This window comes from Metarhizium album (genome assembly GCF_000804445.1).
Source record: "Metarhizium album ARSEF 1941 chromosome Unknown scaffold_11, whole genome shotgun sequence".
NCBI classification, from domain to species: Eukaryota; Fungi; Ascomycota; class Sordariomycetes; order Hypocreales; family Clavicipitaceae; genus Metarhizium; species Metarhizium album.
Genome location: NW_024467585.1, coordinates 715,364 through 738,720, shown reverse-complemented (window position 1 = coordinate 738,720; position 23,357 = coordinate 715,364). Strand labels below are relative to the sequence as shown.

Genomic DNA, 23,357 nt, shown 5'->3' with positions numbered 1-23,357 from the left:
AGGGGGGCCGAGTCTCGAGTCTCGAGTCTCGCCGGGCAGTCTGCGTCGTTGTAAGCTGTCAGCACGCCCTTCCATTCGACATCCCTTCGCTTCCCTTCCCTCCGCAAAGAATCCGAACCTCAGCCCGCGACAATGAAGGCAGCCGTGGCCTTGTCGACTCTCCTCGCGAGCCTGGCTTGGGCGAGCCCTGCCCAAGACCCAAAGGCCGTGGGCCGCCATCTATCCAAGCGATGCCGCGATTCCGACTTCGCAATGGAAGAGGCCAGAGCGGCAGGGTGTCCCACGTCGATAACGAATTGCAATCTCGTCGGTTGCGGCTGCGACTGGGGATGCGTAAGTTTGGCTGCTGGGCCGCGCCTCGGCTCTTGGTTGACGTGACCGAATACGTTCTGAAACTAACTGGCCATTTCAGCAGGTGAGTCGGCTTCTGCCATGTGTCACCTGCCGAGTATCTGGGGTCGGTTGTTCACGCGCTCCGTGACTGCAGATGGTAGGTTGTGCCGTCGATGCTTGGGTACGTACGTGCTGACGCTTTTTGAATTTAGATGGTGAGTGCTTCCGTCTACGGCGAAACCGCACGGCTGGACGCTGTATCTGCTTTCCATTCCTGTGCTTACACGCCTCAGTTTGTGAGTCCTCGGCCTTGGATACACCACGGTTGATGTGTTGTGTTTCCGCGCAATGCTAACGGATAGCCGTAGCCGGTGAGTGGCGCCCTCGAGACGGCGCTGTCGGGTTCAAGGCTGAGCACGAGGCAAATTCCAGGGAGTAAGTCGTCGTGCGCCCAACTCGGCATCTGCATCTAGATCCGGCGCTGACTTGCAACGCGGCGTCTCTAGGCGGTAAGTACTTTGGCCGACTGGCGATGACTTGTCCAGCTCGGGCTAATCGCCTCTGCCAATCCCAGGGTGTAAGTGATGGTCCATGACTCGCCATGCCGCTCGAGAGCTTCACTGACGCCAAGACGCACCAAACGTAAAGGGAGTGAGTATTTCATTTCACAAGTCGTCACCCGCGAGGGTCGAGTGCTGACAACTGCAGCTCGTAAGTTTTCACCATGTCCAGGGCCGCAGGGCCAACGTCTGCGCTTTCGTGCTAATGCGCTCGGACGCTGCAGGGAGTACGCTCTTTTCTGCTTGTCTGTTGAGCGCCCCAAGTACGGCTTGTGCTGACGTGAAGCCGGTGATAGGGTGTAAGTAGTCACTCTGGGATGCCTTGATATCCTTCCTTGCGCTGAAACAAGCGGCAACTACAGGGAGTAAGTTCTCTACGCTAGAATCGACGGCAGACGTGTGCATTTGGTGCTAACATGCTCGGCAACCCCAAGGTAGTAAGTGCCCTCTTGATCAGCCGCGTGGCTCCGTATCAAGGCTTGGTGCTCATGCGCACGGCGACGACAGGGAGTAAGTAGCCTTGCGAGGCGCAGCGAAGGCATCGACTGTTCGTCCCTGTTCCCAAGTCACCCATCGCCGCCGTTGTCGGGATGCGGCAGATGAGGGCGGGAAAAACGCTTGTTGCCTCTCTCGCCGTGCCGTATTGATCAGCTTGACGTTGGGGCCAGATGCTGACTGTGGCCTTGGTAGATGGTATGTGCCGAGTGAGACCCTGAGACCCTTTTTGCCTCCATCTCCTGCTGACTCATGCGACTGTAGACGGTAAGCATTGAAGATGGAATAAAAATAATAAAATAGAAACCCACGCCTCGTCTTGGTGCTAAGCAACGACCGCAGAAAGTAAGTGCTGCCCCTGGGTGCCAAAGCGATGAGTCGAAAAGAGACTGATGCTTGACAATGACAGTTTGTAAGTCCTCGGTCTCTTGTATCACCCTCGAGATGTACATGCTGAGATGTGTGGCAACCGTAGATAGTAAGTAATTTCTCCCGGGCCAAGGTGTACAATACCCCTCGGTGTCCAGACGGACATAACTGCTGACGCGGCGAACACAGACGGTAAGCCGCCGTCTTGCTTCAAGCAACACGACTCAATATCTAGGTCCATCGTTCACAGGCTTGGTAACTATAGGGCGTACGCCGTCACTTGTGCCCTTGAACCCGTCCACATCCCACGTCCACGTATTTGGGACTCGCGCTGATGCATGTACATGGCCGCCACAGGGAGTAAGTGGTGATTCTGCAGGGAGCCGCATGACTGAACATGTAGATCCAAGGCTAAAGTTGGCACGGCGCGACTGTAGTGTGTGAGTAGTCAAGGCGCTCCACGTCTGGGCTTTCCATTGATGCTCACAACTTGCAGGCTACGAAAAGCAGCATTTGCGACAAGCAGACGTTTTCCTTGATGGTGTCACATTGAGTGCGCCCCTGGTGTACCGGCAATTCTTGTCGTCTCGCCATGAATAGACGTCGCGTTGCGTGGTTTCCGGGTGGATGGATGGACGGACGGCGGAATCAAGGCGCAAGCTCAAGTCGTGGCATGGAGTTCTCCAGCGGAGTTTAAGCTCGGCCGACTGGCAGCGGGATTTTGCTAGTTCAACGTGGTACTTTGTGCCTTTGCCTCCTTGACGTTTGCTTTCCTGTCGTCTGAAGTCGTCGCCTCTTGGGCTCAACGTGCCGACCAGACCCGTGCCCGTGTTGTGCCGCGCATGCGCCCAGCCCTTGCGTCGTGGGTTCCCGTTCTTCGCCGGTTGACCAAAGGACTGAAATAAAACAAGTGCGAAAATTGTCGACGCCTTCTCGTCCGCCCCCCTCCCGTGGAGATGGTTGACGACGCCCGCCGAACGGAGCCACGTTAACTTGGCTTTCGAAACTCGAGCTTCCCTGCTGTAATGCTTATAATAGGCATTAAGTAATATTAATACTTGCTTCTTCTAAGTTTTCTAGCTAAGTCTGCTCTATAATAATACCTCTTATTTTCTTAAGTTATATAACTTACTTTACTTTCTCTCTTAATAATTTAAGAGAGAGAGAAATTATTATTAACTTTAATACTAATATCTCTTAATAATATTAATTATATTAACTATTACTAGCTTTTAATTATTTTAAACCTTAATCTACTATATTTTAATAGTTAAGTTTAAGTAGTTTTAAATATTTTTATTAAAGAATAAACTACTTTAAATTATTAATAAAGACTTTTTATATTATTCTCTTTTCTTTAAATTCTACTTTATATAATACTAATAATACTACTTTATGTTAGCTAATTAAGAGACTCTCTATAGATAATATAATTAGGCTTATATAATTTTAATTACTAAGTAAGAAATAATAGAGATTCCTAATATATAATAGAAGGGACTTATAGAATAGTATAAATTTATATAGAATAGTATAATTCATATAGAATAGTATAAATTTATATAGAATAGTATATAATATTATAGGGCGGCACGTTACTTAATCAAGCACGGGAGGAGGAGACGATCCACAATGGTCGCCTGGGAAGTATTTAAACTGTGGGTTTCCCTCTCGAGTTGGAGTCGGACCTCTACCTCTTTTTTCACACACTTTTACAGCCGTGCGGTTTCTGGAGTGACGCGTTGAGACACAACGCGCACCGAATTAACTTGATTGTTTACGGCATCACCTTGCTGTAGTGTCATCGGACAGACAAGGGCATTAAGAGAGGAAAGGCAACTTGGTTCGACAAGAGAGAGCAATATCAGAGACGTCCATTACAACCAGATTTTCAGGCGGTAGCTTTCCACCTAGGGGCTCTTCAAGATCAGGCGGATCGAATTGGCAACATACCGGCGGTAGACGGTGGACTACGTGTGTTACAGTTGCTGGAGGCAATACAAACCTAAATAACAGAGATGCGAACCGGAATAACAGAGATACAAACCGAAATGACAGAGATGCAAACCAAAATAACAGAGATGCGAACCGAAATGACGGAGATGCGAGCCGAGATGACGGAGATGCGAGCCGAGATGACGGAGCGATTTGACAAGTTCCAAAAAACTCTGCAGCAAATGCAGCGAGAGAACCTGGCCCGGTATGTGGATCTGTTTGCCGTCTTGGACATTAATGGTAATGGAAAGTTGACGTGTGGCAGAGATCGAAACCAGCAGGCGGTGTTGGAGAACAGTCCTGTAACTGATGCCAGCAGTCGCTTAAAGCCGTTGTGCAGTTTCGCTACAGGCGAAGTGATTGATTCGTTTCCACAGAGTGTAATGCAGCTAAATCAATTAACAGGTAGGCTTGATTGTGGCGTGGAGGAGGAAGGCAAGGACTAACCTTGTACAGATGGATCAGTGAATAGTATATTGCGCGCGTTGAACTTGGAGGTAGATGGAGATCTACGCGGACGGAGGAGAAGGCTATTAATAGCGTGTGGAGTGAGACGTATGGCAGTGTGACGGGAGAAGACGGAGATGAAGAGTTTTGTAGTCTTTAGTACTCCGTACTCCGTAGTGCTATCCCTTTTCGGGCAGGCAGGACGGAACCTCACGTTCCTCCCACAAACCACAAAACAGTTCAGCTGCTGCTCCCGAGAAACGACCAATGTCTCTGGCAGAGCGACGCAAGGCAGTTGGCCAGGTTCGGCTCCGGTCAACCCTGCCATTTGACCATGGGCACTAACAGCACGCGATAGCTCTTCGCAGTCGGCTTCCACGGGACTGAAACGAACGCGGAAATCAAGTCTCTCATCCAAGACTATGGCGTGGGCGCCGTCGTTCTCTTCAAACGCAACGTCCAGGCCGCCGCTCAGCTGCAGTCTCTCTGCCTGGGACTCCAGAGACTGGCCAGGGACGCCGGCCACACGCGGCCTCTCTTTGTCGGCATCGACCAGGAAAACGGTCTCGTGAGCCGGATTTCGCCTCCGGTTGCGCCACAGCTGCCCGGGCCCATGACGCTGGGCGCGACTGCGTCCTTGGACAGCGCGTACCGTGTTGCCAAGGCCACGGGCAACATGCTGAGATACTTTGGCATCAACATGAATTACGCCCCCGTCGGCGATGTCAACAGCGAGCCCCTGAATCCCGTCATCGGCGTGCGAAGCCCTGGCGACGATGCCGCCGGCGTTGCCCAGTTTGCCGTCGAGTGTGCGAGGGGCCTGCGGGAGACCGGAGTCGCGCCCTGCATCAAGCACTTTCCGGGCCACGGCGACACTGCTGTAGATTCGCACCACGGCCTGCCCGTCATTGACAAGACGAGAGAGGAGCTGGAGCAGGTCGAGCTGGTCCCCTTCCGCCGGGCGGCCGCAGAGGGCATCGAAATGGTCATGACGGCGCACATCTCGCTGCCCGGGCTGAGTGGTTCGCGTCTGCCGGCCACATTGTCCCCCGAGGTTATCGACATGTTGCGCCGCGACCTCGAGTTTGACGGCGTCATCATGACCGATTGCCTCGAGATGGACGGCGTTCGAGCGGGATACGGAACGGTCGAGGCCGCACTCATGGCCCTCAAGGCGGGAGTCGACAATGTCATGATTTGCCACACCTACGACGTGCAAACTGCTGCCATCGACCGCGTCTGCGACGCCGTCAGCTCCGGAGACCTGTCCCAGGCACGACTCGACCCATCGCTCGAGCGGCTACGGGTCCTGAAGGACAAGTACACAGACTGGGACGCGGCGCTGGGAGCTCAGCCGCCGTCGCACCTGGCCGACCTTAGCAGCGAGAACGAGGCCCTGGCCCGCGAGATCTACGCCAACGCCGCCACCGTCGTCCGCTCGGAAGCGCGCCTCTTGCCGTTGTCCAGAACCGCCAGCACACTCTTCGTCTCGCCGGGCCTCAAGGTTCCCACCAGCGGCGCGGCGGTGAGCGGCGAGGCCGGGGTGGGGAAGACCCGCGTCCCCTGGGTTTCCAGCTCCTTTGGCGACATCCTTCGCAGGTACAACCCCGACATCGCCGACATTCGCTTCACGGACGCTGCCCTGACGCCGGAGCAGTGGCGCCAGGTTGAGGACGCGCAGGTAGTCATTCTGGCCACGAGAAACGCGAGAGAGTCGCAGTATCAGAGGGACCTCGGGCTGCGGATTGCCAAGAGACGGGCCGGCAAGACGCTCATCGGCGTGGCTACATGTAGTCCATATGATTTCCTTGACGACGAGGCCGAGGTGAAGAATTTCATTGCCGTGTATGAACCTACGCCCGAAGCATTTGCGTCGGCAGCCGATATCCTTTACGGCGAGGCCGCGGCTAGGGGTAAATTGCCTATTTCTTGTTTGAAAAAGGGCTGAATAAATTTACATGAAGATATTGCCGATGCATCTTGTTGCCACGTGTAAACCGCCGGCAGCCCGCACCATCAACGGCAGCCGACATATATAGAGCCCCCTCCAGAGCAGCCCAGTCAAGAGTAAATCAAGGATAAATAACGAGTTCGAGGTGCTCTGGCCATCAGTCCACGCGAGATTCGGTAGGAGACGGCCTGAATCACCGCGTACTTGACAAAGCCGTCGCACTCAGGGTCCGTGGCAATGGAGGCGACCTACTCACAGGGACGGCTGTCGAGACGTTCATGTTGCTCTCGCCTGGCGCCAGTGCCATCCGACCAGGGGTGGGAGACAGCGAGATATAAATATGAGTCTCGCGGCCAAATGAACCGACTCGACTCGCCCGGTTCGACCAGGCTGGTTTGGCCGATACCGGGACCGTAATCCGCTGCCTTGTGCATGTTTTTGATACAATGTCGAGTCGAACAAAGGAACATTACAGCGTCGCACCACAGACAGTAGCTCAGACGTGTTGTTGCATGAGTGACAGGCCGCAGCGGATGATGTTGGGTCACGTGCCACGTCCAATCTCGTATGCGGCCCACTCGATGACCTCATTGGCGTGGGAGCTTCGAACCCCGAGCTCTGGCAACGTACGTTCTTCCTTCGTCCGACGGTCACGATGCGGATGGGCGATTAACCTGCCCGCCATCCCCCAGTGAATACTCACAGGGACAGCACACCGCTGTCCATGAACGCGGGGCCATGATATCTGGACGGAGTCTGGCCACGGCGACCAGGTATCCCGGCCTCGTGCTGTCAACCATCTCGCTCAGACAATCCCTTCCGGCCACCTTTGTGCGGCGGAAAGGCGGTCATGCTCTCCTTCGAAGACCTCTATGCCGTGCTTGGCAGAGTACGGTAGCTCCTCTCACGCCTCCGTCGACCCCGTTTCCGTCTTCGCCCGCGTCCGAGCCAGCTTCGTCGTCTTCTGCAAGCAGAGAGCAGGAGACGGGCCATTTCGATGTGAAGCCCAACGAGTCGCTCTTCTTCTTTGAGAGTAGGCACGCCGCATGGCCCTCTGCTTGCACACAATACGCTGACTGTACCTGCACAAGACGTCTTCCCCCGAAAGCTGAGCTTTCTTCTGAGATACCCCACGGAAACCGATGGTGACATGACGGCCCTGCTGCGCCGCTTCCACAGCCCGGCTGGCGGCGGCGGCTTTAGCCTGGACCCGATATCCTTTGTCAAGAGGGCCGTTCCCGGGGACCTACCTGTCAAGGTGACTGAGATTGTGCCGCGCCTGAAAGACGGAGGCGCATTTGTCAAAGTTCAACACGACGCGAGCACCAGCCCGTCAGACATCGAAGGTGAAAGACTACTGCTGCTGCTGCTGCTGCCTTGCTTGCAACACTCGGCCGATCTGGGGACCTTTGCTAACAAGCCTCGTCAATTTCTCAGCAAAACTCTTGGAGACGCTAGAGCGGCGTCCGCTGAAACCATGGTTCAGCCCCTTTCGGGGAGTCAAGGCCCGCCGTGTCAAGGGCACCCCGTGGCTCGAAGATCTGTACCGATTTCCCTCGAACCTGATCAAGGTCGAATTTGTGCCGCCCGAGCCTGGCGCGATGGCCGAAGAGTTGTCCGAGGAGACCCTGTACAGCATGTTCCGTCGCTATGGCAAGATTGCCGACATTGTTCCCCAGCCGTTTGATTCCAAGGTCGTGCCAAAGTACGCGCAGGTCAGCTTCGCCAGACTGAGCGACGCCATCATGGCCCGAAACTGCATGCACGGATTCGTCGTCGCCGAGCCCATGGGCGGAGGCAAGTCCGGGACTCTCCTCCGGCTGTCGTATGTCAAGAGGGTCAAGGCGCACAGCATCTGGAACTGGCTGACGAGCCACCCGCGCATCGTCATCCCCATCCTGGCCGCCCTGTTGGCCGGTGCTTCGGTCATGATTTTCGACCCCATTCGCGCCTTTTTCATCAAGCTCCACGTGTCGCACTCGCTGAGGTTCACCGAGTCGCGCCTGTACAAGTGGTTCAAGTCTCGGACAGGCAGCCTCTCTCGCAGGCGCAATGCGGACGGCTTGAACACGGTTTGGAACCACCGGCGGGACCTCATCGAGCAGCTCCGAAACTGGCTCGACGGCAGCTCCGACACGTTCATCGTCGTCACCGGCCCCCGGGGCTCGGGCAAGATCGAAATGGTCATGGACCAGGCCCTGGCCGGGCGCAAGAATGTCCTCCTGATGGACTGCAAGCCCATTGTGGACGCGAGCGGCGAGGCTGGCACCATCAAGCGACTAGCGTCTGCGGTTGGGTTCCGCCCCGTGTTCTCATGGGCAAACAGCATGAGCAGCCTGATCGACCTGGCCGTGCAGAGCACCACGGGCGTCAAGGCCGGCTTCTCCGAGACGCTCGACACCCAGGTCAGCAAGATCCTGCACACGACGGCCGCCGCGCTCAAGCAGATTGCGCTGTCGGCCCGGTCCAAGCACGACAAGGACGCGCAGCTGTCCGAGGACGCGTATCTCGAAGCCCACCCGGAGAAGCGACCCGTCGTTGTCATTGACAACTACCTGCACAAGAACGAGGGCATGACGATTGTCTACGACAAACTTGCCGACTGGGCCGCCTCCCTCGTCCAGAACAAGGTTGCCCACGTCATCTTCCTCACCTCGGACGCGTCCTCCTCCAAGCCGCTCTCCAGGGCAATGCCCGACCGCGTCTTCCGCACGCTGCCGCTCGGAGACCTGGACCGCGAGGTGGCCAAGAACCTGGTCGTCAGCAGGCTCGCGCAGGACGGCCCCCCGCGCGCAGAGCCATCCGGGCGCGGCGGCGGAGACGAGACGGCCAAGCGCATGGACCTGACGGGCCTGGACGAGTGCGTCGAGACGCTGGGCGGGCGTCTGACGGACCTGGAGTTCCTGTCGAGGCGCATCAGAGCCGGCCAGACGCCGCGCCAGGCCGTCGACGAAATCGTCAGCGAGACGGCCACCGACATTGTCAAGATGTTCCTCGTGGGGGGCAGGGCGGCCGGGCCGGACAGGAAGTGGTCGCCCGAGCAGGCGTGGCACCTCATCAAGTCGCTCGCCGACGCGCCCTCCCTGCGCTACCACCAGGTGCTCCTCTCGCCGGCCTTTGCCGCGTCGACGTCGAGCAGCGCCGCCGACGGCGAGGCCGCCCTCGAGGCCCTCGCCGGCGCGGAGCTCATCGCGCTCACGTCGCACCGGGGCCGGCCCAAGCTCATCAGCGCCGGCAAGCCCCTCCACCAGGCCGCCTTTGCCCTCCTCGTCGCCGACCGCGTGCTCAGGGCCAAGATGGACATGGCCGTCGTCAGCGAAATGGCCAAGGCCGAGGCCAAGACCATTGACGCCGTCGAGACGGAGCTCTCCGTCCTCGGACGGCTGCCGAGACAGACGCTCGAGACGGCAGGCAGGGTCACGTACCTGCTGAGCAAGCTCGACGCCAGCCAGCGCAGGATAGACGAGTTGGACAGGCAGATGGTTGGGCTGAAGAAGGTCCTGGCAGAGGAGTATTAGGTATTGGTGTAGCCCGAAATCCCCCGACACGCCGCTCTTTCGGTGTGTCTTTTCCTTGTCAGCAGCGCCAGACAGATTGGACGCCTCTCCCTCCTCTCTCTCCATCCCTCGTGTCAAAGACCGCATCAGTGTACGTTTTACATGAGCCAGTTCATCTCGTATTGTTTCTACTTGGGTTTTTCGTGGCGCCAGCGTGTGCGAATGGTGGTGCAAGGCACGTCCCTGTGGATGGTCAAGCAACGGACTCACGTCGACTCCCATCTTGTTGTATCCTGCATCTTGTATTTCACGGAGCAATCAGTGCCTATGAATTCCCGCCCCGACCGACGCCAGTCAATGCAATGCACGCACGCACGTATCCGACGCCAACGCGTCCGCTTGCCAGACGCAACACCCACGTCCGCTACTCCTCGGGCGGCGGCGCCACCTCGCACGCCTGGGCGAAGAATATCCGCGCGGGAACTTCGTAGTCGTTCACCAAGCTGTAGTAGTTGCCTGCAAGCACCAGTCAGACCAGGCCGGAACGGACGAGTCCCGGGAATAGAGACACTCACCCCGCGGCACGAACCACGTCCCGCCGGCCGATATGCGGAACTGCTCCCTGTTGATGGTGACGAGCACCTTTCCGTAGTGCACAAAGAAGACCATGTGCATCTTGCGCGAGTTCTTGGGCCGCTTCTCCGCGCCGGGGGCCAGGTCCACGACGCCGGCGCCTATAAAGGGCAGCGTGAGCGTCTTGGCGAAGCGGAACGTGGCCGAGGGTATGTCGCGCGTTTCGATGGCGTCCGCCGCGATGGCGAGCCGGTCCCGCGCGATCTGGACCTCGTCCGAGTCCATGGGCGGGTTGAACTCGTGCTCCGGCTCCCAGAGCACAATGTCGCCCGAGATCGTGCCCTCGTTCATCTCCCACTCCTCCAGCTCCTCGTCTTCCTGGACGCCCTCTCGGACCGCCGCCGACTTTGCCTTGGTCCGCGTCTTGCTCCTCGGTGCGCGCCGTGACGGCGGGGCGTCGTCGGGCATGCGCATGACCTGCCTGGTCGACGGGAGGAGGAAGTCGCCCGGTTCGACGCTGTCCGCGTCCTGCGCGCCCTCCGCCTCCGCCTCCCCGCCGCCGCGCACTACTCGCTCGCCTCGCCAGTACTCCAGCGGCCGGAACGACCGCCGTCCGGATCGCGTCTGCGTGTCCGACGCTTCGTTCCGGACCGACACCAGCCCTCTCGCCCTCGGCATCGGCGGGGCGCGCTGTATTTCCATAAAGGTCTCGTCGCCTTCGTCGTCGTCGTCTTCCTTTGCGGGTGCGGGTCGTCGCTCGCTTTTCCTGGGCCGGCCTCTTCCGCGCTTCACCGGTTTGACCTCTGTCTTGGGCATTGGTAGTTTGGGCTTTGGTATTGCCGGTGCTGTGGTTTCTCTGGATGCTGAAGGCGCTGGCCTTGGTGGTGGTGGTGGTGGCGGCATACTCGTGCGTGGCCGTTCCTCCTGCCTTTGCTCCTCCTCCCCTCGGTCCGCCGCCCTCTCGGATTCCTCTCCCTCTTCGACTATTTCCACCGACGCCCGTTTCTTCGTGCCGAAAATCGAGGGCACAGGCATGGGCGGAGGCTTTCGCTGGGCCTGTTGCATTGGCGACGGGTTCGCCGGTGACGGCCTGGCAGGCGTTGGCCGTGGCTCCTCTTCCACAAAGTCGTCACCTCCTCCCGCCAGCGGCAAATCGTCCTGCCCCTGGTCAAGCTCCGCTGCCGTAAAGTTGTCGCTGTGCATGGCGTTGACCAGCTGCATAGATTGCTCCACCATGTCTGACATTGTCGGGTCGTTCTGGCTTCCCGGTGCTGGGTCCGCGGGTGGATTTGCACCGTGGTCTTCCGTGTGAGGGGGAGACGGCCTCGACGTGTCCAGCCCGTCGGCAAAAGCCTTGGCAGTCGACGATCTCGGCGGTTTGTTGGAGTGGGCAGCAAAGTCAATCTTCCGCGTGACCGTGTTGTCGTCGAGCAAGGTGCTGCGCGAGGGCGACGAGGGGTACTCCAAACGGGGGTTCCTCTTGGCGGGAGAGCGCAGCCCCGTTTTCACGGGGGACTTGCCTTTCGGAATGGGATACGTGATGCTGTGTCGGTTCTTGAGCAGTGTCTGGGGACCTGGGCCATTGCCTGTCCATGCATCAGCGACCACGACTCGGCGCATGTGCTTGTTGGTGGGTGTGCCTACTGGATGCGATGCTCATGTCGGCGCCTTCAGAGCCGTCTGAGGCATCGTCGCCGGCAAAAGCAGGCTTCGCCTCGTGGGGGGAGAAGATGGAGTCGATGGGCTGCATGCCATGTTCGTCGCGCTCGCCGCGGTCTTGCAGCGTGATGCCGGTTTTCCTGATGTCTGGACTTAGTTGAGAAGCACGCGAGGCAGACTTCTACGAGGTGCTTCCCCCGTGCGTGACGTACCGGCCCTGCTTTCCGAGCTGGTGAAAGGCCTGCGGCTCAATCCGCGGACGTTTGACGCTCCGCGCCATGGCAGGGGGAGGGGGTGAGCGTGGAAGCCAGTGCGGTTATGTGATTGCCTCTTGCTTCTTGCTCGCAAACAATAAAGAGGTGTCTAGAATCCGACGCAAGAGAACCATCGGCTTCGCGTAGCGCCAGGTCAGCAGGGCATTTGGTGGCGATGACGATGGTTGGTGTTGAGTCGTAGATTTGGCGACGCGGTCAACGTGTTGACGTGAGTGGTCGGATGCAGCATGACGGAGTGCCGTCAGGTGTACCTATGTACTTACTTGGCAGGTACTTTTTCCACACCAACCCGCGGTATGCCGTGGCGTGTACTGCCTGCGTAGTGTGCGGACTAGCCCCGACATCCGCCCCCGCCCTTTATCCGACAACCGACATAAATATGTGATGGATATAATCTGCGAGAGTCTCGTGAAATAAACGACGATATAATTTGTCCTGTCCCATCTACCCAATCGAGAGTCTCGCAACAAACGGCCATGTAATCTGTCCTGTTTTGCTCTATTTGCCCCATCGAGAGTCTCGAAATAAATGCCCCAAAATAACCACCCAAATGCCTCCCAATACCCCATCGCCAGCGCACCACAGCCGCAAGCACGTCGAGGCGGTGATGAAGACACGACTCACGAGACACTAGTCAGGCCGTAGGTGCCCAGCAGAGGCCACGCGGCCGAGCTACTCCGCGCTGCTGGACTGTGGCCGACTGTGCCCCGTCGGCTTGTTCGTGACGGAGCGCGTACCGAGCTTCCTACAATGTCGGTTCTGTCGAGCAACACCACCGCGGCCGTCAGGATGTTCTTTTAGGGACGGGCCGCAGCAGTTGCAACTACGACATTGGCGTGCACGTCAATATTCGCAGGGAACCAACATCATGGCGGGTGCATGCAGCCATAAAGACGGGGGGCATTCGGCGGAACCGCTCGCCAGATAAATCGTGACCTTCGGATTACTGCCACTACACCATACACATGTTCATATGCGTGCAAAAGGATGCTCTGTACACATGCGTGCAACCCCACCAAGTCTATACCTACTAGGTATGTATCCAATGCAATTACCACTGTGATGCTCGGCCGCAACCAATTCATGACTTCATGCCAATCTTTTCTTCTTCTTCTTAACCACCCATCAACGATGACCGGGCGAGGGACCCCGCGATGGTTTATGCGCCGAACCGCCTGCGCTGCGAGACGCAGTTAGGCGCAGTCTCTCCTCTCCTTCCGAGAGACGAGGCTCGTGGCTGCGACCGACGCTGTAGAAGCGCTGCGGGATGCCAGTCTGGGCTTCTTCGTCAAACGTCCCCAGCCGAGCGCCTTGCGCGGGGTGCGTCCCATGCGTCTCCGTGGGACTCAGTGTCTGGAGTCCCTCGCCGGCTTTTCGACGCCCACGCTGGCTCTCCTTCTTGAGGAGCTCGCTGCGGACCGTCTCGATTTCCTTGACACGCTGGCGGTCTTCGGACGGCGACCGGGGCGATCGGAGCGAGACGGATCGGTCGTCACGGACGTCTCCCCAGTTCCCCGAGGTTTCCACGGCCAACGACCGGGCATTGAGTTCCGCCGCGGCGTGCTCCTCAGCCGCACGTTTGTCGGCTTCTGTCTCGCCAGGTCCGAGAGGGGCTATGCGTGCGGCGTCCTTCTCCTGGGCCGCAGCGTCACGGCTCTTGGAAGCCCACTCGTCCGTCACGGCAACCGAATAAGTTGGGTTGGCGGGCCCACCCAGAGGCTCCGCGCCGCCCCCGGGGCCGTAGATGGGGACCTTCTTGAGAGCGAGAGCCAAGGCGCACATGAACTTGGAGCGACGCGTGGCCCGGATGATGCCATTGTGCCAGTTGGACTTGTGCTGGATGGAGATTTCCAGAGTGAGCTTGTCGAGGTCGCCGACGCCCGCGACGCCAATAATGAAATCCGGCTTAAAGTCACGAGAGTTGTCGGGGTGCCTGACGAACTTTTCCATCTCGGCCCGGAGCAGCTCAATGTCTTCAAACGACGTGTCATACGACACGTCAACCTTGAAGGATTCCGTCATGGCCTTGCTGCGGGTGACATTGTCGATCCAAAGATTATTCAGCACAATGTTTGGTACCTTTTTTTTTTCCGGCACCAGTCAGTTGATACATGCTGCACCCATGCGCGAGAGGAGAGAAGACCCAAAAAAACAACTTTGGTTGTGTGTGTGGCGACTTACCTGGGTAACCTGGTTCTGAGCAGTCTTGGTGAAGACAGTGTACAGCAGAGAGATCCTCTCAACCAGCATCTGCGTACCACCGACTTCGATGCGGTCGCCCACGTCGTACGGATGCTTGACGAAGAGGAAGATGCAAGAACCGAGAAACTCCTGCGTGGTCACGGCAAAGACAAAGGACAATGAAAGGAGCGCAGTGCCGGCCGTGGCAATGGTGGCGACGATGCTGCTGCGGAAAAAGGCAACTTTCAAAAAATGTTAGCCGACGAAGCTGTTCCTCTTCCCGCGCCGCCGAGTGGGCGCCATTTTGGCCAGCAATTGACTTACGAAAAATGAAAATGGTAATCAACAGGACCACAAACATCAAGACCTTATCAAAGACTCTGAGGGCCTGCCCGATATCCTTCATGCCTTCGCCAATGGCCTTGCGCTCCGTGCCCATCTCGACCGTCTTGCGCACCATCTCGTCGAGGCTGATGTCCCCGTTCGAGTCTGAATCTATCATATTGAAGGCCTCCTCGGCGTCTTGCTTGTACGCAGGGCCCAGAACCTCCTCGAAATCTTCCAGGTACAGGGTGTCCTTGCCCTCGAGGACAAACGACATCCAGATGCGTCGTCCCAGGGCCTCGGACGGGAGCCTCTTCTCGAGGGCCTCGAGGACAATGGAGTGGGCCGAGTTGGGGTTGAAGACTTGCTTTCCGGTAATCTCCTTGGCCACGTGGCCAACCACAGAGGTGACCTTGTCTCCGAACCGGCCAACGTCGCCGATAATCTTCATAGGTGTGGCGGCGCCGTTGCCCCCGATGATCTTGCCCTTTTTCCCGCGCAACATCATCTCGATACTATCGTTGATGATGTAGTCTTCCTCTGCAAATTCTTGGCAGTACATGGGGAAAAGCGCTCGCGAGGCATCATACAGGAGGCCGAGAAGGTGGATCTCTCGCTTGGAGGCCTTGATGCGGTTGGCAAAGGAACGCTGGTGGTAGGAGACGCCGATGAGCTGGACGAGAGCCTTTTCCGCCAAGAGCACGGCCAAAGACACAAACAGGGCTCCGAGGACTCGCTCCATGTTGACGACCCAGACGAGGTTTTTGACCAAGGCGTCGTTGAAGAGGCCTTTGAAGGAGAGCCAGGCCGCAAGGGCCCAGAAGAAGAGCGACAGGGTGATGCTCATGTTCTTCAAGACGGTGGCGTACTTTCGAACGCCCATGCTGACGATGCCGCAGAAGAACATGAAGAGCTTGGGGAGGACCCAAGCGGCGATTTTGGACAGCCATAGGGTACACCAGGTGATGAGAATCCAAAGGAAGAGGTAGAAGAGGGTAGGGCCGTCTCTGCCGCCAACAAAGGTGCCGTCGCCAACCTTGGTGAAATGGAAGACCACAACAGGCACCGCCAGGATGATGCCCACGGGGACAATGTAGACCATGTAACGAGTTATGACAGAGAAGCCGACTATCTTGGCGTAGAATCTACCCAGAGCATTGACGCTAATCTCGTCGGAGCTGTCGGTGCCTCTGCGGCTCAGCTTGTCGCTGCCCATTCTCCGCCGGCGTCCCGCATGCCGCTTATGCAGCACGCCTTCGGACTTTTCGAAGCCATTGTCCGCCGAGGACTCATACGACGTCGTGTTTCCAGGGTTGGGTTTGCGGGCCCCGGTGGTAGAGGCATTGCTCCTGACTGTGGTCAGGGGAATGCCAATGTTGTTCATTTCGGTTCGCGATCGATTTCCCAAAGGAAGGAAGCCCGAATTTCGCGATGCAAGAGACGTGTGCCTGCTGGGCATGACAAGAAAAAAAGGCAGAGGCAGAACAAGTCTCGGAGGGTCTCAGCCTCCTCCACGAAGAGATGTTGGTGGCGTTGATTGTTTCCAAGAGCAGAGGTGAAACGGCTTGTGCTTGTTACGGGTCAATGGTGGCGGGGGCTTGGTGTTCTTCAAGGGCCGTTGGTTGTAGATGCAATACGGAGTATGTCGACGCAAAATACTAGTTGTATATGTAACACGTATGAGCAGAGGTCAGGGGATCTGCCGCCTTCGCAATCCTTGTGACGAGCATTGGCTGGTGAAAAACGAGGGATAGACAGGTGGCACAGCAGCAAAGCTGGATGATGTCTCTCAGTGGTTGGCCATGCAATGCAATTGTAATACTGAAGGCCTGCTTCAGATTGGATCGAGGGCGTGCTGGTCGAGGCTCAGGCGCAGAAGGAAAATCTCGACAGCCGATCGATTGTGTGGTAGGTCGTGTGTCGTCTGGTAAAACGTTGCTCAACAAAGGACGGGTTCTAGGAAAAGCACGACGAGACACCAAGGCAAAGGGAAAAAGGATGATGGCGAATAAAGGAGAGACGGGCAAATAAAAGAATTGAGCCAAAGAGCAAAGAAAGTGGAGTGATGAAGAGAGGACAAAAACAAATAAAAAAAAAGACAGAAACGACGGAGATGCCAGGGGAAGGCAAGGCAAGGCAAGGCAAGGCAAGGAAGAGGAAACGAAACGAAGGCGTGGATGCGCGTGCAATGTGCGATGTTCAAGGTGCAGCGTACGGAGTACTGAAGACCTGACCAGGGCCGCTTGGCGAGTGCCAGATGTGGAGTATTGAATACTCCGCCCATGCTCGGTACGAAGTATAGAGTACTCCTTCGCACGGAGCACCCCGTACGGAGTACATGGCTCCTCTTTGTTCTCTGCTCTGCGTGTAACTTGACTCGTTTCTTTGTCCAACCACACTGCGCACTGGATACGACGGGGGCCGGAGTACTCCGTACATTCTAGGTATTTGCTCAAGTATCACCACTCAAGTAATCACCTAAGTAAGTACTTACTTCAGTAGGCAGGTACTCAGGACATGTCAATCCCTCGCTGGCAACGGTGTTGAACATGGCACTGCCCCACGGCTTTGCAGTCGGTCAGTGCCCTCTGTCTGCTGTGCCATGGAGCGGCCAATATTCATCTCAAGTAGAGGAGGGTGACCACTGACGGGACTGGACGCAGAACTGTGCCCTTCCGACGGTCCAGGCCCTGACCGTCCCGGCGCCACAGGTGCCACAGGGGGCCACCGGGGGGACAGCCTTCTGAGCTCTCTGGCGCTCAAAGTAAGTACACAGTACAGAGCAAAGTGCGCGTCTGGGCATCATCCAGGGCATGTGGGCGCTGGTCCAAGCTGCCACCATCACCAGTGTTTCCGGCGCCGCTGATTGGCTCCTGGTCGGATATTCAAGGCACGCCGCAGGTGGCGGGCCAAGGGCATGAAAAACAGTCATTTGCCAGGCATGAAAAACAGTCGTCAACTGCTCGCAGGGGCGGACGAGAAGTAGATACACAAGTGAATAGATTCACGGTCTGAATAGGTTGCTGTTGGTGGTTTTGGATCACCCCGATCCGTCCGGCGACGTTGGCCGTTGGCTGTTGGCCGTTGGGCCGTTGGCGGTGCCCGAACCTCAGTTTGGCAACGGCAGTGGCAGTGGCGATTTGGACCTGCAGGAGTGGCAGCTAGTGCTCATGCTAACCATGCAAGTACTGAGTACCTACCTAGGTAAGTAGTGGGTACACGTCTGTTGTGCTCCGTGCTACTCCGTGCTACGCCAAGTCCCTGCTGTCAACGACATGTCATCCCACATGTGCAGCTCTAATCATAGCATCATAAAGCACTCACTCAGCCGACCTGCAGACGCCGCATCAGACACCGAATAACGGGCCGCACCGGCAAGCAAGAAATCGAAAGAAAGAACAACAAGATCAATTGCTTCACCGCGTCGCCAAAGATGCACGCCGTCCTGGTTTTCCTCTCTCATCTTTTTTTTTTTTTCAGCCACCACCGCAAATTGCAACAGCCAGCCCCGCCCACCGCCTCACACAAGCATGCACCCTGGGACCTGGACAGTGGCCCGCGTCAATGTAGCATTCATCTTTGAACCCGAGTCGCGCCCACCTAGTAATTTTCCGACGTTTGACGCAGACGTTCCGTTCCGTACCGACGTACCCTTTCATCATCCATTCATGGGCCATAAGCCCCAGCCTGGCGGGACGAACGCTTGACTTGCACCGGAAAAAAAAAAGGAAAAAGAAAAGAGCTTGAAACTGCCCGCGCCCGGTCCCGTTTTTCTCTTGCGCCCTAGACAAGCCTCCTATTCCACACGACGACATGGACCAACCACCAGGCCATCGTACGTTGTACTCCCGTATAATATACGTAAAAAACCGCAACTCCAAGACGACCCACCGCCCAGGTGGAATTTGACGTCGACTGGTCCCCAGCTGAGACAAAGAGTGTGTCGCTAACGCTTTTATGCCACCAATCGAACACCAGGGAAAAGTAGTCAGCCACCTTGTCCTCCGTAGGTGGGACCAAAACAAGTAGATCAAAATAGAATAAAACATCCATGTTCGCTAAACCGCTCATCCAATCCAGCATCCGATATCCAATATCCAATAGGTCAAGTCGGGGTAATCATGTCGAATGGGTATCGCCGCGAGCGCCTAACCTTGGTACAAGCACCAGCACAACCAAAAGAAAACGCAGTCATCGTCGTCAACACCAGCTCAGATTGGTGCAAAACCAACGCCTTTGCCATTGAGGGCCGCAGGTCGGCCTTCATCTGCTGCTGCTTCGGCGGATCGAGCCTGCCGTCGCACTCATGTTTGTCGAATATCCTGCGACGTCCTTCATTTCAACTCTGGCCTTGTCGGTTTCAAATGCCGTGTCGCTGCCGTCGTAGCCGTCTTCTTCGTCTTCCTCCTGGTGTTCTGCGACGTCCAGCGTATAAAGCGGTTTCAGGGCCGCATTCCTTTGGAACAGAACCCATCGCTTGATCCACCAGGGAAGCGCCTCGGTGAGTTGATAGCGCATAAACACTCGTGAAGGCACGGCGAAAATGTAATCCAGCTCCTCCAACGTTCGTTGCTTCGTTTCAGGGACAAACAGAAATATCATCACCAGAGCCGCAATGTTGAGGGCCGAGTAGAACCCAAACGTCCCCACAACGCCCATTCGGTCGAGCATGAGAGGGAATGTTATGGAAAGAACTGCTGCCCAAAACAGGTTCGTTGCCACCGCCCAGGCCATGCCGACCTCACGATGAGACAGGGGAAACACCTCGGCCGAGTAGGTGAAGGGAACAGGGCCTTCGCCGGGCGAGTAGAATGCCGCAAACAAGTACACAAAGAGAGCTACCAAGCCCATGTGCAAGCCGTACATTCCCGGGATCAGATTGCATAGCCCGGCAGCGAGCAACGTCCACGCCATTTGGGGAAAGGTAAACAGCAAGAGGGACCGGCGCCCAAACGTGTCAATGGTCCAAATAGCTGGAAAGGCAAATAAAAAGTTGATCAGGCCAAACCCCCAAGTGGCCAGCAGAGCTTGAAATTGACTTGCCCCAGCCGAGGTGAAAACGTCGGCCGAATAAAAGGCAATAATGTTGACACCGCACATTTGCTGCGCAATCATGACAACAAAGGACGCCAGGGTAGCTCGACGGATTCGCGGGATCTTGAAGAGGTCGGCGAATCGATTCAAGTAGTCGCCGTGTCCGATGAATTGGTGTTCCACCTGAAGCTGGACGTGAATGTAATACAAATCTCGCGCCGCTTGAATAGGCGTGTTCCGCAGCCGCATGAGCGATCTCATGGCGTCCTTGTATCGACCCTTCTTGATGTACCAACGGGGGGATTCGGGACAAAAATAGATGAGGAGCGCGAGCGGAACAGCCGGAATGAAGGCAGAGCCCAGTTGCAACCGCCATGCATCCGCAGTTACTTGTCTGACGGCTAGGTTTGCACAGGTTCCCAGGAATATCCCAAAAGCCGTCCACAGCTGCCAGCTCATGACCAACGCGCCACGAATAGGAGCGGGCGAGTTTTCGGCGGCGTAGATGGGCACTGCCGCACATCCCCGTCAGCGAATCTTTGCGCGCCGCGATCGACGTCCTCAACGTTGCCGGAACTCACCCGTGGAAGCTTTCGTCCCCATGCCGACGCCCAGAAGCAATCGGCAGCCAAGCAGCTGCTGCCAGGTGTTGCAAAAGGCACTGGCGAGAACTGGCCAGAGGCAAAAGTTGGCGGCGACAAAAATAGTGCCACGACGACCAAAGTGGGAGTTGATGGGATCCGAGAGCCAGCACCCGGCTAGAGCGGTGCCGATGTAGGGCGCAGCATTGACGAGACCAACAATCATCTTGTCATGGACGCTGGGGCTCCCTATGCCGAATACATGGGGGAAAATGAGATTTGCGCCGTTGGAGCCAGTCTGGTCCCATCCCTGAACGGCGGCGCCGATTGAGCAGGTGATGATGGTGAGATAGAGGACTTTTGGGATCCGCCACTTGTGAAGGACTTCGGCGCGGAGAGACTCGATCTCTCCTTGACTGAGGGCTTGCGGCCCGGTGATGTCTTCGTACCCGGTGGGATCTTGTGCTACAAGCGCACCCCGTCGAATCAAGTCGCGGTGGTCACCCAGATCCTTTTCGCGGCAGAAATTGTCGACGTTATGGAGGAGGACTCGCCGAGGAATCCCCACCGACGGGTTCTTGATTCTATGGATGCATGGTTAGAAAATACTAGTTACACAAGGGTTGTCTTGGGCAGCACGCAGTCGTCGTACTTTGCTTCGATGTTCGAGTTGAAGTTGACGAACGGCGCAGACCCGGATCGTGAATGAAGGCCGGCTTCGGTCGAGGAGGCTGCGTTGATTGAAATACTACATGTGAATTAGCGAAACGGAGGCCCAGTCGCGTAGCATTGCCTGTCAACGCAGGGCACAGCTGCTGGAATGTGAGGATAGTCGATGGGTCACATCATTGTGCCATCTGAAACTGCGAAGCCCATGTCGCACATCAGAGTCTGAGACTCGGACCTTGATGCCATGTCCGGGTGACAACTTTTGCCGACAGCAAAGTCCGATCCCGAAATTGCACTCTACATTCAACGGCGAATTTTTGCAACGTACTTTGAGACCTCCTCGACCCTGTCAAAGTGCTCCATCACGGACAACTACTCCGTACTACTAGTTACTACTGCAGCAGCAGCAGCAGCAGCGGCGGCAGCCGCGGCCGCTGTTGCTGGCACGCAAAGCGAAATCTGGGGAAGTTGGCCCCGTAATGGTTGCGGCGATGGTGGGGACCTGGGGTTGAGGGTTCAACGGGTTCAACGTTCAACGGTTCAACGGGTTCAACGTGGTAGCCCAGAGTGGTCCCCCAAAGTATGCGTCACTTGACAGTGATGGCGATGGTCGGGCCCTTGCGAGCACGTCTGGTGTACCCCGTAGATGGATGGGATCGGTGGTCGCCTGTCAGCGGCCGATTGGCCTTGGATGCGCAAATGTCTGGAAACCCGCGAATGCCGTGGTGTCGCTCCAGTGCTCATGAGAGAAAAGAAAAGAATCAAGTTTGGGAGAATGGAGTCTGGTCAGCAACGACTCGGTACAAGAGCGAGGACGAGAATTAAAGGCTTGGCCCGACTGCCCACTCCGTCTGCAGTCCACTCGCTCAGCTGGATCTCGGCTGGGGGCCGGAGGAAACAAGGAAAGGGTCGACTCGTTCGTTTAAGCCCTGGTGCAGCTGTGGGTGCAGCTGTGTGTGCAGATGTGTGTGCAGGGGAGGACCTGGAAGTATAACTACCAGACGCAAGTTCGAAGAAGCATCCCATAAAGAGACGACGTTGTTTTTGTGGTAACGATACTGCACCAGACGACCGCAAAGAGACGGCGCTTGGCCCGTCAGCCTGAGAATTAGACACACCAGGCCTTTACGCGACAAGGTAATAATACTAGTACTCGGCAGTATCGACAGCACTCAATAGAACGCGCAGACTGCGAAATGGTATTGTGCGGGCGCGTGCGGGCGTGTGTGGGCGCCAAAGTGCCTGAAGCTGAGATGGGAATCGACTCGAGGTGTCATTACTAATGTTGCCTACCTGCTCCGTGCGCAAGGCAATGAATGGCAAGAAGCCCCCGTCAGCTGGTTCCTTCCTTCCCACTCATGCTCAGCCGCCAACGTGGAGAGAGTCGACGCAATCCAACGACATTGGCGTGATTTGCCATTCGGCACAGCATCCGAGGTGTGTCCGTTTTTATGCACAACAAGACGGGGTCTGCTCAAACAATAGCACCCGAGACATGCGGCGTCTGCATCTTGGTCCAGCGGGCAGTGTCAATGGTCGCGGACCGATCGGACGGACGGACAGACAGACCTGCGTCGCGCCGAGACAAAAAAGCGACCAGCAAGTTGCAACACGGCAAGCAACCTTGGAGCCTGGGCCGTCGCAGCCAAGACACGAAATGGCCTCGCCCAACTTGCTCAAATTATGGTCCTCGATTCTCGATTCTCGATTCTCGATTCTCAAGCTCCTTCCTCCCCGTCATGTCACGCTCGCTTACCAGCCTCGTCAAGATTTCGAAACCGGGAAAGGCGGGCGATGCGGCTGGCATACAGGGCAAGCCGTTTTGGCTTTTGCCGCAAAGACTGCCGCCGCCAAGACGCGGCCAAGAAGAGCTGCAAACGGGGACGGGTGCTGGGACGGGTGCTGAGTCGTGACAGCGGCATCAGATGAGTCCCCCAGTCACAGATCTTGAACGAGCCACACCCCACACCATCGAGCAGACACACCATATCTGCTGACAGGCGGGGCGGCGCAGACGTAAACTGTAGTCATCTGCCTGCTCCGGAATCCGGACATGCCGAGTGCCGACGAGTCAGGCGCCCAGGCAACCAACTACGTAGTATCATGCACCCGTCGCGCGGCTTCAAAAGCCAAGACGCTACGTAGCAGCCGGCTCTGTTCCTGACTGCCATGTGGACTGAGCCCCGATGTCTCCCCAATATGCGTCGGAATCCCCTCTCGTGCATGAGCCCGTGCGTGTGTGCCATCCGATCCGTTTGTCTTGGCGCACGCGAGACGCTACTCGTGCACCAAACTGAAGCGCAAGGCCTAATCTGACGACCCATGTTTGATCACAGTCCGCCAGGGCGACACAGCCTGTACCGTTGGAATCAAGCTCTTCTTGCCACCAGGCGTGTCTCCCCAGGTTGCCCCGT

General features: G+C 56.9%; 5 protein-coding genes across 5 annotated transcripts; 2 read left to right on the top strand and 3 right to left on the bottom strand.

The window, feature by feature from the left end:
* Nucleotides 1–3,808: 3,808 nt before the first annotated feature.
* MAM_04966 (Glycoside hydrolase, family 3) lies at nt 3,809–6,147 on the top strand (the record flags this gene model as incomplete). Its single annotated transcript, XM_040823764.1, has 3 exons — nt 3,809–3,957; nt 4,439–4,502; nt 4,558–6,147. The coding sequence occupies 3 exons, from the start codon at nt 3,809–3,811 to the stop codon at nt 6,145–6,147; spliced, it is 1,803 nt and encodes a 600-aa protein (XP_040678435.1).
* Nucleotides 6,148–6,731: 584 nt separating this feature from the next.
* On the top strand, nt 6,732–9,668 carry MAM_04965 (Mitochondrial escape protein 2; the record flags this gene model as incomplete). The annotated part of the gene is made up of 4 exons (XM_040823763.1): nt 6,732–6,776; nt 6,862–7,183; nt 7,242–7,496; nt 7,588–9,668. 4 exons carry the CDS (start codon nt 6,732–6,734, stop codon nt 9,666–9,668), a joined length of 2,703 nt encoding a protein of 900 aa, XP_040678434.1.
* Nucleotides 9,669–10,071: 403 nt separating this feature from the next.
* On the bottom strand, nt 10,072–12,159 carry MAM_04964 (RmlC-like jelly roll fold protein; the record flags this gene model as incomplete). The annotated part of the gene is made up of 4 exons (XM_040823762.1): nt 10,072–10,163; nt 10,223–11,806; nt 11,865–12,019; nt 12,092–12,159. The coding sequence occupies 4 exons, from the start codon at nt 12,157–12,159 to the stop codon at nt 10,072–10,074; spliced, it is 1,899 nt and encodes a 632-aa protein (XP_040678433.1).
* A 1,120-nt stretch (nt 12,160–13,279) lies between these two features.
* MAM_04963 (Mechanosensitive ion channel family protein) lies at nt 13,280–16,043 on the bottom strand (the record flags this gene model as incomplete). Its single annotated transcript, XM_040823761.1, has 3 exons — nt 13,280–14,233; nt 14,336–14,577; nt 14,660–16,043. The coding sequence occupies 3 exons, from the start codon at nt 16,041–16,043 to the stop codon at nt 13,280–13,282; spliced, it is 2,580 nt and encodes an 859-aa protein (XP_040678432.1).
* Nucleotides 16,044–18,922: 2,879 nt separating this feature from the next.
* MAM_04962 (Sugar/inositol transporter) lies at nt 18,923–21,306 on the bottom strand (the record flags this gene model as incomplete). Its single annotated transcript, XM_040823760.1, has 4 exons — nt 18,923–20,205; nt 20,275–20,858; nt 20,927–21,022; nt 21,272–21,306. 4 exons carry the CDS (start codon nt 21,304–21,306, stop codon nt 18,923–18,925), a joined length of 1,998 nt encoding a protein of 665 aa, XP_040678431.1.
* Between the last annotated feature and the right edge of the window lie 2,051 nt (nt 21,307–23,357).